General features: G+C 29.1%; 2 protein-coding genes across 2 annotated transcripts in view; one reads left to right on the top strand and one right to left on the bottom strand.

Annotated features, from left to right (window-relative positions):
- The window catches only part of LOC111627655 (glucose-induced degradation protein 4 homolog), a 30241-nt gene extending 28271 nt beyond the window's left edge, over window positions 1-1970 (top strand). The window contains exons 4-5 of the mRNA XM_023371252.1: window positions 967-1097; window positions 1184-1970. Of these exons, the coding sequence (XP_023227020.1) occupies window positions 967-1097; window positions 1184-1247 (195 nt within the window). The 3' untranslated portion in view covers window positions 1248-1970. The remainder of the gene's footprint in view (window positions 1-966; window positions 1098-1183) is intronic.
- A 135-nt stretch (window positions 1971-2105) lies between these two features.
- Window positions 2106-2960, bottom strand: LOC111627654. Its single transcript, XM_023371251.1, has 5 exons — window positions 2817-2960; window positions 2674-2753; window positions 2544-2606; window positions 2380-2468; window positions 2106-2314 (listed from the first exon to the last, which is right to left on the bottom strand). Exons 1-5 carry the CDS (start codon window positions 2871-2873, stop codon window positions 2235-2237), a joined length of 369 nt encoding a protein of 122 aa, XP_023227019.1. The 5' UTR covers window positions 2874-2960; the 3' UTR covers window positions 2106-2234.
- Window positions 2961-12538: the final 9578 nt, after the last annotated feature.

Here is a 12538-nt window from a genome sequence, read left to right as displayed (position 1 = left end):
AAGCAGTTATCCAACATAATATAAATATCAGAAACAATTTTTTGATTAGTTGTAAGAAAATATAATATATTTAGTTCATTGTAATAAATAAGAGTTTTTATCAAATATTTGTTTTTATTTTGCAAAAAACCTATACATGATGGGATGTTATGGAAGTTATTTTTAGAATCTCTGATCAGGATTTTTTTCATTTTTGGGTTCTTGGAGTGTCAAAATATCAAGAAATGCAATACAATTGGAGGAGTCAAAATTTGACAAAGTGCCATGTTTTCCATTTGTTACAACTATAACATCCAGGAAAATAAAATATCTAAGAAGATAAAGATGTTTTAACATGTTTATTTATTTATGCCAGTACTACCCAAACTGTGGTCAAAAAACAGTTTATTACTGGACCACAAGTTTTCACTTAATTTTATTAGCATAATATTTAAAAACATTTTTCTTTATCATTTAAACGCTTGGTTTCAAGGGTAGACTGGCAATCAAAATTATCCCACAAACCCATATTTTCAAAATGATAACAGCAAAATTTGGTTCTAGTTGTATTTTTCTTATTCAATATAAAACTTAAGTAAAAAATGCCTTTGAATTCTGCTATTTTTGTTTAATTTCACAAAAATACAGGTCTTTTTTTTTCATTCCAATCCTCACAAGAGATTGGAATGAAAAAAAAGACCAGTTTGGAAATTGAAAAGAATAGAATAAGAAAGAAAACTGTTCCTTGAACACTGAGTTTGAGAAGCACTGATCTATGTGGTATTTTTGAACATTGAGTTAAACAATTTCATCTGCCTTTGAAATTCAGAATCTTTTTGAAAATTTACATTGTTTATTTGCTAAGTATTAATATTTTTTACTATGAAAATAGATGATAAACAATTACTTTCCCTGATATTTCAAAACATGAAATAAATCTTTGTTGATTCTTTTTTATTAATTTAATAATTTATGAAATTATTTCAGGAACATTTTCTAGTCCCAGATCATACAATCAAAGATATTAATGGTGCCTCGTTTGCCGGTTTTTATTATATTTGTTTTCAAAAATCAACAGCCACAATAGAAGGTTATTATTATCATAGGAGTTCAGAATGGTGAGAATAAGAAGTCACATAAATATTTTTAAATGAAAACATTTTTCAAAATTGTTTTATTAAATAATAATTTTTCATATTTTCAGGTATCAGTCTCTCACTCTAACTCATGTACCTGAACACAGCATACAGATATACGAATTTCGATAATTTGCCTTCGAGCTGTGTGTATCCAGTTTTTCAAACGATTGTCTGGTCAATGCATTGAAAGTAGTACATTGTCTTGTTGAGTTGTAATTTTTAAGTGATTCTATCACAGTTATTAACTTAATTAGAACTATTCAAAATAGCACATTTGTTATGATTTATGTAAAATTTTTCTTTAATAGTTGGTTATTTAAATCCAATGTTTATTGTGCTATATTAAGACTAAGTCATTATAACAGCGGATGATATACAATTCACGATTATATTATTTATATAAAGAAAATGGTTTATTTATTTGTTCTGTTATGAAGAGACCATACCAACTGGATATCTTTTGGGTAACATTTGGTCTTGTCATTTTGTTTTTTTTTTTTTTTTAATTTCTTTTTAACCGTTTTTCGGTGCTCAAAAATTGCAATATTATGTTTTTTGTTTTTGTTTTCTGTTGTTTTTTATTCATTAACATGGTTTTTTAGAACAGAATCTCTTATGTTATATCTTTGCACTCACCTATTCTTGAATAGCCATAGATCCTTTTAGTAAAAATCTGTTCTAAAAACCACTAACAATATTTAATGTTTGTGATAACAATGTTATAGCCAAACTATTTATTCTTACACATTTAGAAATACTCTATGTCAAAAGTCTTTTTTGTGTACAAAATAATTTGTAAAGTAATATTTGTTGTGCTACTTCAATGAAATATACAAAAGAAAATAAAGATATCACTTTAGTTATTGATGTTTGAACGTGTCTTTTTTTTTCTTCTTCTTTTTGTGTTAAAAATTCAAACATTTGGTAAAAAAGATCTATGCAATTCAAATTTAATTTTATTTCAATCTGTTAAAAAATTTTAGTTAAAAACTTTTCAATGTATAAAACTTTCATTTATGAACTAGTAGAAAAAAAACATGAAAAATCATTCAAAATATTTAACAACATGACTTATTCTGCAGAATTGTACAAAAATGATTTTGTCAAAATAAAAATTTACTTCTTTGTGTTTGCGCTTTCCAAAAGCTTCTTACGGGCCGAGGAATGATTTCCGACCACCGTGCTCTTTCGAGAAACTGAATAATTTTTTTTCAAAAGAATTAAATTTTTATTGAAAATGCTTTGGCTATAAAATAATTACCTTTTTGAGGTTCCTGTTTGAGTGATGGCTGATGTGTATATTTATGGGCTGGAGGTGTAATGGATGGACGGTTGGAAACTGCATTTCCTCTTAAATTAAAAACAATTCAATTATATATGGTGTTTAAATTCAAAAAATTTCATAAGTATAAATTTAATACAAACCTTCTGATGGCTTTTGTGTAATATTTTGAAGACTTTCTTCCATCAAAATTATCATTACTATTTCTATTGGAAAATTAAATAAGATTTTACATCTTTGGAACAATAATATGCATATATTTTAAAACACTACCTTTTCTTCCTTTCTAACACTTTTAGTGTGGCACTGGACAACTGCTTTTTGCTTTCCGTATTTGATACATTACAGAAAGACTAAAAATGACATTTTTTAGTAAAAAAGTATTTTAAAAGAGTTTATTATTTGAAAACGTATACCTTTTCTTTTTCTGTCTTTTCTTTAGAAGAATTTCTGGACTGACTGATTATGGCCATCCTTTCTTTTGGTGTTAATTTAAAAAAGATATCGTGTAGCTCATAACAGGCAGCTGTTAACTGAAAATGAAAATCTGGATATTAATTTAACGTACTTAAACATTACTGAGTTTATGGGAGGATAAAATAGATCAGTAAATAAGACTTTGACATTTTATTAATCACAGTAAATGATGTAGATTTTTTTTATGCAATGCAGACATAAATGTATATTGTGTATATGCATTCAATATTTAAATGTAATTCTGGTACAAACATCAAAACAGTTTATAATCTTTAACTGTCCTATAACTGAATTCATTACCTCAGAAAACAAACTTAATAATTCATTTCTAAATTTATTATAATTTTAAGTGTGTTCTGCAGCTAATTAATATTAATTGACAGCAAAATTATGAGCAAGAATGGAATACTCAAACTGTAAAGCATTAATTCTCACTTTTGAAAAGTACTATGGAAAATGTGAAAACAAAAAGTATAGAAAACTGAATTTAAAAATATTTGAGAATCTGTATATAACAAATTAAGAATGTTGTGACATTAGATCAATATGACAGACAATGAAAATACATGAAAAGTAAACATGCCGATACATTAGAATGCTTTGAAATAACTTTTCTTTCACTTGAGAATGAGATATTCAAAATTATTCACAGTACCTGTGAATAATTTTGAATAACCTGACCAAATCATGTCTTGGAATTCTTATCATATCAAGACACCAATAGCAAACATCATTTGAATTTTCTTTTTTTTTGCAAAAAAAAAAAGGCTACATTTTTTTTTTAACTCATTGAATTTGTTTTTTACATTTCTGCAGTATTTTTCCACAAACAGAAACTAAACTTTATTGTTAGTTAACATAAAGAATCATGGATGGGCACCATTATATCTAAATATACTGTAATTTAATGAATACATTAGAATTCTGATTATCCAAGTTAATGCGCTTTTTGGATTAAAAGTTACAAATATGAAAGATTTAGGTATCACTTTTAAACCTTTTTTTATACCTTATGATTAAAGTCACTAAGAACAAAATTTTTACATTATTTATTTATACAGTTAATATGTATGGTACAATAAATTTAAGAATAAAAACATGTATTATTTCTGTTACATTTTAACATGAATGGCTTATCTCATTACAATTAAAATGACACGAGTAATTACTTATTGTGACAAGTTAGAATAATAATGACTTGGGTAGAGAAATCCACCAATCATGGAACAGTATTATCAATAACAGGAGTAATAGATTTATAAGGGGAGGAAGCTAAGTGGAAATGTTAACAGTGCATGCAACAGTAAATGATGGATAAGTGAGTAAAAAATCCTTTTAAACATTGTAATTTTTATAAATGCATATTTACCTTTATACAGGAATAAATATATTATGATGGGAATTCTTCTGTTTATTTATTTACATGTTGAAGTGCTTAACAAAAGGTAAATTATAAGTCATGCTAAAGTTTATATATTATTGTCAGGGTCAGGAATTTTTAATGTATTGTATTATTGTAATTTTTATAAATTTTGTTTTTAGCACCGTGTTATTGTAAATCTGCTGAAGAGAGTCCTGAAGGTCCGAAATACAAATAAAGTGTGTACAGGTGAAATATCAGATGAACAACAAAGATTGTTTTTTCTGAATAAGTTTTCCTCAATTGCAGAAACAGAACACCAGTACAATAACTCGTAATAATGCAATCTGTCGTAGTAGACATTGATATAATAAAGTGATTTTACACTTTCAAGTAAAATTGCTTTGCTGGTTAAGATTAAAAGCCAGCCATTGAATACAAACCATCATAGACTTGTTGATATAACTGTTATGGTGTACCAAAATCTTTTTCCATTGCAAGAAGTCGAAGAAGCATTAGATCAATGGTTTTCTATAGTTAGAAGGCAAAGCCAGAGGAGATCGCTAAAAAGCTGAGTCACAATGATTTTAAAGCAATTGATGGTTGGCTGTCTCGATAGAAAGCAAGACACAATATCAAATATAAAAAAGTGCACGGTGAAAAGGGCAGTGCAGTTAATGTAAATGCTGAACAATGGCAAAAAATTAAATTCCTACTTTTTTAGAGAATTTCTGTTCAGATGATATCTACAACACTGATGAAACCCTTCTATTATTGTGCTATGCCAGACAGCTTCCTGTGTTATATGCACGTTGCACTGTCAGAGTATAAAAGAGCAACGGACCGCATTACTGTGTTATGCTGTGCAAATATGCCAGGTATTGACAAACGAAAACTACTAATCATTGGAAAAAATGCTAAGCCTCGATGCTCTAAGGGGTTAACAAGTTCATCGACAACCAGAGAGATCAGTGGAAAAATTTTCATTTTGCAAGCAATACAGTTTGTAGCTGACAGTTGGTGAGCTATAAAAAGCAGCATAATATAAAACTGCTTTGTTGTTTGTAGTTTGAAACCTTTGGAAGTTCCTGAAATTTTGAGCAGTGAGAAAAATGAAAGCATACTGCAAGTTCCTATCATGAATTTTCAACAATTTAATAGATGACAATTTACCATGTTATAATAAAAATGAAAACTTTGAGAATGCAATTGTTGAAGTCATTAAACCCAAATGTCAAAAATTTGATGAAGAAAGCAATGATGAGGCAAAAAAATTTATAGTCAGGTTACAATGTTATTTACGCAGGATGGTAATGAAGGAAGCCCTACATTGCACTGAATATAGGTGCTGATTTTGTAGAACTGCAAATTTCAGAAGCAAAAGACAGACTTCATTTGATACATTTTTGCAGAATTAAAATTTGAAATTGTAAAATTTATCATGTGTATACTATTTTTTCTGCACAATTTATAGTACAAATATTTTCTGTATTTTGGTTTAATAAAGCCTTAAAATAAGTACCTAATTATTATTTTTTTACCTACTTATTCAATTTCCTACGTATTACATATTTACTTTTAGATTTTATTACTAGTTTGCTTAATTGGGGCAGCTGCTTAATTGGGCCAAAATGGATTAGTCCCAATGCATCCCAATTAAGCAGAATTGACTGTATTGTCTTTTGACAATAACAATGTGTAACTATTTTAACAATGATATATACATTGAAACTGAGTACTAAAGGAGTTCAATGTCTGCCACACTATTGAGAAGGAATCAGAGTCCTTAAAGTTCACTACCTTCCAATTCATGATTGTCTTGTATATTTCCAAACCCTTTAAATATTTCAGAGCTCTGGGATCCACTGTCCAATGTATCAATTAAATTCTATGTGTACCACATCATTCTCTGCCCAGGCCATAAGAAAGCTTTTTTCTGATGCTGTACTCGTGTTCTCTGATTCTAACTGTGACCCTTGCTGCTCCAACAAATATCAAGTTACAGAAATAGTGTATACTCTTGGTGAGAAAGATTCTTCCACCAGTTCCGTATCATTCCTAATGAAAAAAAACTGTGGGGCTTCTATAGGCCCCTCTGATGTTAGCAGCTCTGACAATTTCATCATAGATGCAGAACAATGTCCTGTTGTATGTAATAGCCACAAACCTCTCTTTATGTTGCATCTGCATTTGGTTTCCAGGATGCCAATATTGTTGTACAAGTTTGTTGATGAGGGCCACCAAGTAGTTGTGGTGTATGGCTACAGATGTATGAATTTTAATTCCTTTTTTTGTATCTTGTGCTGATGAGCAGTGCATGAAAGCCCTCCTAACCAGAGATCTAAAGGCAGCCGTCTTGTACTGGTGCAGATCATATGATTGGTTAGGAATGAAGAAAAGAGAATATGTTTATTCATGATTAACTGTCATGGTGAAGCATCTGGCCCAGAAGATGATCCGTATATCCAGGAAGTGCACCCGTTCGTAACTTTATCAACCTGGAGGGAAAGGCCAGAGGTGTTATGGTTGAAGCCTTCAAGATCTGATTTGCTTTGGCACACAATTAAAATGTCATCAACATATCTGTGCACAAAGTAATTAGGTCATAAAAGCAAGGTAGAATATCATTCTCGAGTTTCCTCACCACCACTTCATATAATTTCCCTGATGGAGCTACCCATAAGTATGTCCCAGCCTTGTAAGTACTGTACATAACACCCTCATAATTAAAGGAGGAAGAGTGGTCATACTGCTAAATGTAAATTTTGGATATTAATTAATTAATTAATTGATGAACTGTTGCCTGAGACAATTTTAATTGCTTCGTAATGTTCCTTTGACCGAGTAGGTTTTTCCCACATTACAAATAACTTTTTTTTATCAAAATGGCATGCCTTCAGGCAAAGGCTTAAAGACCAGACTAGCTGCTGAGTCAAGATGTTTGTGTCAATTGAGAACAGTATTCACTCATTTATCAGAAACTGCAAATCCCTTCTCTTTACACTCTTTAACAATTTTGTTATATGAGTATCTGAAGTTGGAAAGAGCTACAACCTTCCCAAAATGGCCATGTTTTTGGAGGCATTTCTATAAATAGCACAAAAAAATTAGTTTGAAATGTTTAATTGGACAGCTAATGTGTAAAACATGTAGCAGATGCAGGCAACATGTACTGTACAGTACAACTTCTCTAACTCTATTCTTCAAGGGGCAGGATGCTCCAATTCAAGTTAGAGAACAATACAGTGAAAAATGCCAATTCTGAATAGATTTGCATTTTTACCTCTCTTGCATCATATAAAGAACCTTTGATAGCCCAGGTAACACCTTTCAGCAAAATGTTCAATGTAAATAATGGAATTGAACAGTTTTGCAGGTATGGAACATCTTGTTAAAATAAAATAAGAGATCTTCTTGCTTTCGACTGGAGCATTGTCTGCAAATGAGATGAGTGCTGGGGACAATAGATACAACTATCTGAAAATTTTATGGAAATCTGATAATTATGATCACTTTGAATAAAGTAAATATTAAAATTTGAGTCAAAAAGTTGAAAGTAACATAAATCAATATCAGAGAACCGTAAAAACCTACAACTTGGATTTCCTTAACTCAAATTTTCTCCAAGTTGGAGACATTAAATCCATATACTATTCCAATGAGACTACCAAATGCTTCATTTTCTTTGAGTTAGAGAAGTTTTACTGTGTTTAAATTTACTGATTCGTTACCATCACAATGAATCCATCATCTGTGTAAAAAGAAATTATTGGAAACTTATCAGCTTTTAAAATAGAAGTTTAAGTAAGTATCTAATAGAAGTGACTAATAATATCAATTAAAAAGTAGACTGATATACAAAAAAACGAATGCCATAGAACTAAGAACAAGGCATGCCTATACGTGTCTTTGGTAGTTTTGAAAAAAAATCACAATGAGAAATGGATATCTGCACCCCACAAAGGATTTTTCACATTGTTTAAAGATGCTCTTGGTGACTCCAGACAAAAGAAAAGCCACTTGATGCATTTATAATTGCAAATTAAAGTTGTTGGTTAACTTACATTGCCATAACATACACCTGAATTTTTCTCTCCATAAAAAATAAATCCTAAAATTCAATTCGAAATTCATGTGCATCTTAGAATTGAGAAAATATTAATTTAATGTTAATCTGATTAACTTTACTTGTAGTTAATCAGATTAACAGTACTTGCTTTACCAAAATTTTTTTCCATTTGTTTCCTTAAAATAAATTGTTCATTGTTTCTTATATAATGACAAAGAGAAAAAAATAGACGTTTGAGACAAATTATATATTTAATATTAAATATATTAATGAATTCCTGTATACAGTATATAAAGTTATACTTTATTATCAACATATAACTAAAGTTTATTCAACTTTATTCCTATCCTCATTAAAAATGTGAAATAGATACAACTCTGTCAGTGTAGTAATATTAGATATGAATAAAGTTATTTGAACCAAAAAAAAAAAAAATATGAGAATTTGAAAATCATAAGAGCTGTGGAGTTCTGCAAATAAATAAATAAGTCATTTTTAGTATAAATGATCAACTTAAACAATGCTTGGTTATTACTGCTCTCTTGGAAATAATAAATGAGAGAGTACCAATCATCTTAACACAATGTTTGAACAGAATTTAGTGCTACATTTATAAAATATACGAGAATTTCTTAAGAATGATTGTAAGGTCTTTGATTATGCACATAATCACATAATCTCCAACAAAACATTAAATTTTAAGTTTTTTCTATGGGAAAAGCCTTTTCTAAAAATTCTTAAAAACAGAAGCAAATAGAAAAATTAAATATGAATCTAATGCTAAAAACCATTTGGTTCTATCAGCTGCTATTTTCAAGAATTTTCTCATACAAAAAACATTACATTTTTAATGTCATCTGCTAGAGATTGCATGTATAACCAAAGAGATTACAATCAGCCTTAATGAAAATTATTTTTTTATATTATTGAATTTTGTACATTAAAATCAATNGAAAATTACGGAATGTATCCCTACTTTTTCAAGGCAAGTAAAGTCTTTTTTTATGCGAATTTTTTATATGCGTTTTTCTGTAGAACTTATCCACCGCATAAAACGAGACCTTACAGTATATGAGTTTTGGTTGTCACTACAAGAAGTTCAAACTTCTATCTGGTAAAGTTTTTTAACATTTAAAATTATTCTTTTATTAGAAGTAGATGACAAAAAATATAATCTCCAAATGTATTGTTTATATGTCAGATAAAAAAGTAAACATAATAATTACATAGGTCTGCAAGTAAAAAACTGCATAGGATTTTTATACATTTTCTTATAGATTTCAACTTGGTAAAAAACAACTAATATAATTAAAAGAATAATAACATAGGTCTGCAAGTAAAAAACTGCATAGGACTTTTATACATTTTCTTATAGATTTCAACTTGGTAAAAAAAAAAAATGTTAATGGTTGAAGAGAGTAGTGGTAGGGGGAGGTGAGTTAAGTAGTTTTAGCGTTAGAAGGAAGGTCGCATGATCGTGTAGAGACAGGTTAAAAGTTGATAGTGAGTAATATTACTGATGAGGTTGAGCATGTTTCGACATATTATCTGGGACACTAGGAATAAATATAAACAACCTGCTGTTGGATTAGATCATGTTTCAACAAGCTAAATAAGTTCAGTATCTCGCTGGCCATCTAATGTCACACTCAATTTATATCCAGCATTCGAATGCTACCGTGCTTGTATTTTTATTTCTGGAATATGACTCGCAGAGGTTGTGTAATTTCTCCTGACTGCTTCTGTTATGTTTGTGGTGAATACACAGTGAAAAGTCAACATTCTCTTTATCTGATCCCTTCTTTTTGGAAACAATGGGAGAAAAGGAAAAAGAAGCATGGGATTCTTTCAAGAATGTAGTGCATAAATTTTTGGGGAATATTAAGAACCCTGAATACAAAACCATTGTATAACACATGCTGGCAGTGTATGAAACTCAAGGATGCAAGGTGAACTTAAAAGTTCATTTCTTACACTCCCATATTGACTATTTTCCCGAAAACTTGGGAGCCTACAGTGAAGAACAGGGTGAAAGATTTCACCAGGATGTCCATGATATCGAGAGACGTTACCAAGGAAAATGGGATGTCAATATGTTAGCTGACTGCTGTTGGATGCTCAATCGACAAACCAGAGAAGGAAATCAGAAAAGAGTTCGGAGAAGAAGAAAAGGTGTCATAAGAAAAAAAGAGTAGACCTAAAATTGCGTATAAATATCAGAAACAATTTTTTGATTAGTTGTAAGAAAATATAATATATTTAGTTCATTGTAATAAATAAGAGTTTTTATCAAATATTTGTTTTTATTTTGCAAAAAACCTATACATGATGGGATGTTATGGAAGTTATTTTTAGAATCTCTGATCAGGATTTTTTTCATTTTTGGGTTCTTGGAGTGTCAAAATATCAAGAAATGCAATACAATTGGAGGAGTCAAAATTTGACAAAGTGCCATGTTTTCCATTTGTTACAACTATAACATCCAGGAAAATAAAATATCTAAGAAGATAAAGATGTTTTAACATGTTTATTTATTTATGCCAGTACTACCCAAACTGTGGTCAAAAAACAGTTTATTACTGGACCACAAGTTTTCACTTAATTTTATTAGCATAATATTTAAAAACATTTTTCTTTATCATTTAAACGCTTGGTTTCAAGGGTAGACTGGCAATCAAAATTATCCCACAAACCCATATTTTCAAAATGATAACAGCAAAATTTGGTTCTAGTTGTATTTTTCTTATTCAATATAAAACTTAAGTAAAAAATGCCTTTGAATTCTGCTATTTTTGTTTAATTTCACAAAAATACAGGTCTTTTTTTTTCATTCCAATCCTCACAAGAGATTGGAATGAAAAAAAAGACCAGTTTGGAAATTGAAAAGAATAGAATAGAATAAGAAAGAAAACTGTTCCTTGAACACTGAGTTTGAGAAGCACTGATCTATGTGGTATTTTTGAACATTGAGTTAAACAATTTCATCTGCCTTTGAAATTCAGAATCTTTTTGAAAATTTACATTGTTTATTTGCTAAGTATTAATATTTTTTACTATGAAAATAGATGATAAACAATTACTTTCCCTGATATTTCAAAACATGAAATAAATCTTTGTTGATTCTTTTTTATTAATTTAATAATTTATGAAATTATTTCAGGAACATTTTCTAGTCCCAGATCATACAATCAAAGATATTAATGGTGCCTCGTTTGCCGGTTTTTATTATATTTGTTTTCAAAAATCAACAGCCACAATAGAAGGTTATTATTATCATAGGAGTTCAGAATGGTGAGAATAAGAAGTCACATAAATATTTTTAAATGAAAACATTTTTCAAAATTGTTTTATTAAATAATAATTTTTCATATTTTCAGGTATCAGTCTCTCACTCTAACTCATGTACCTGAACACAGCATACAGATATACGAATTTCGATAATTTGCCTTCGAGCTGTGTGTATCCAGTTTTTCAAACGATTGTCTGGTCAATGCATTGAAAGTAGTACATTGTCTTGTTGAGTTGTAATTTTTAAGTGATTCTATCACAGTTATTAACTTAATTAGAACTATTCAAAATAGCACATTTGTTATGATTTATGTAAAATTTTTCTTTAATAGTTGGTTATTTAAATCCAATGTTTATTGTGCTATATTAAGACTAAGTCATTATAACAGCGGATGATATACAATTCACGATTATATTATTTATATAAAGAAAATGGTTTATTTATTTGTTCTGTTATGAAGAGACCATACCAACTGGATATCTTTTGGGTAACATTTGGTCTTGTCATTTTGTTTTTTTTTTTTTTTTAATTTCTTTTTAACCGTTTTTCGGTGCTCAAAAATTGCAATATTATGTTTTTTGTTTTTGTTTTCTGTTGTTTTTTATTCATTAACATGGTTTTTTAGAACAGAATCTCTTATGTTATATCTTTGCACTCACCTATTCTTGAATAGCCATAGATCCTTTTAGTAAAAATCTGTTCTAAAAACCACTAACAATATTTAATGTTTGTGATAACAATGTTATAGCCAAACTATTTATTCTTACACATTTAGAAATACTCTATGTCAAAAGTCTTTTTTGTGTACAAAATAATTTGTAAAGTAATATTTGTTGTGCTACTTCAATGAAATATACAAAAGAAAATAAAGATATCACTTTAGTTATTGATGTTTGAACGTGTCTTTTTTTTTCTTCTTCTTTTTGTGTTAAAAATTCAAACA

This window comes from Centruroides sculpturatus, unplaced genomic scaffold (assembly GCF_000671375.1).
Source record: "Centruroides sculpturatus isolate CEXI.00-Female unplaced genomic scaffold, Cexi_2.0 scaffold255, whole genome shotgun sequence".
Classification (NCBI taxonomy): Eukaryota; Metazoa; Arthropoda; class Arachnida; order Scorpiones; family Buthidae; genus Centruroides; species Centruroides sculpturatus.
This window is presented reverse-complemented; position numbering and strand designations above follow the sequence as displayed.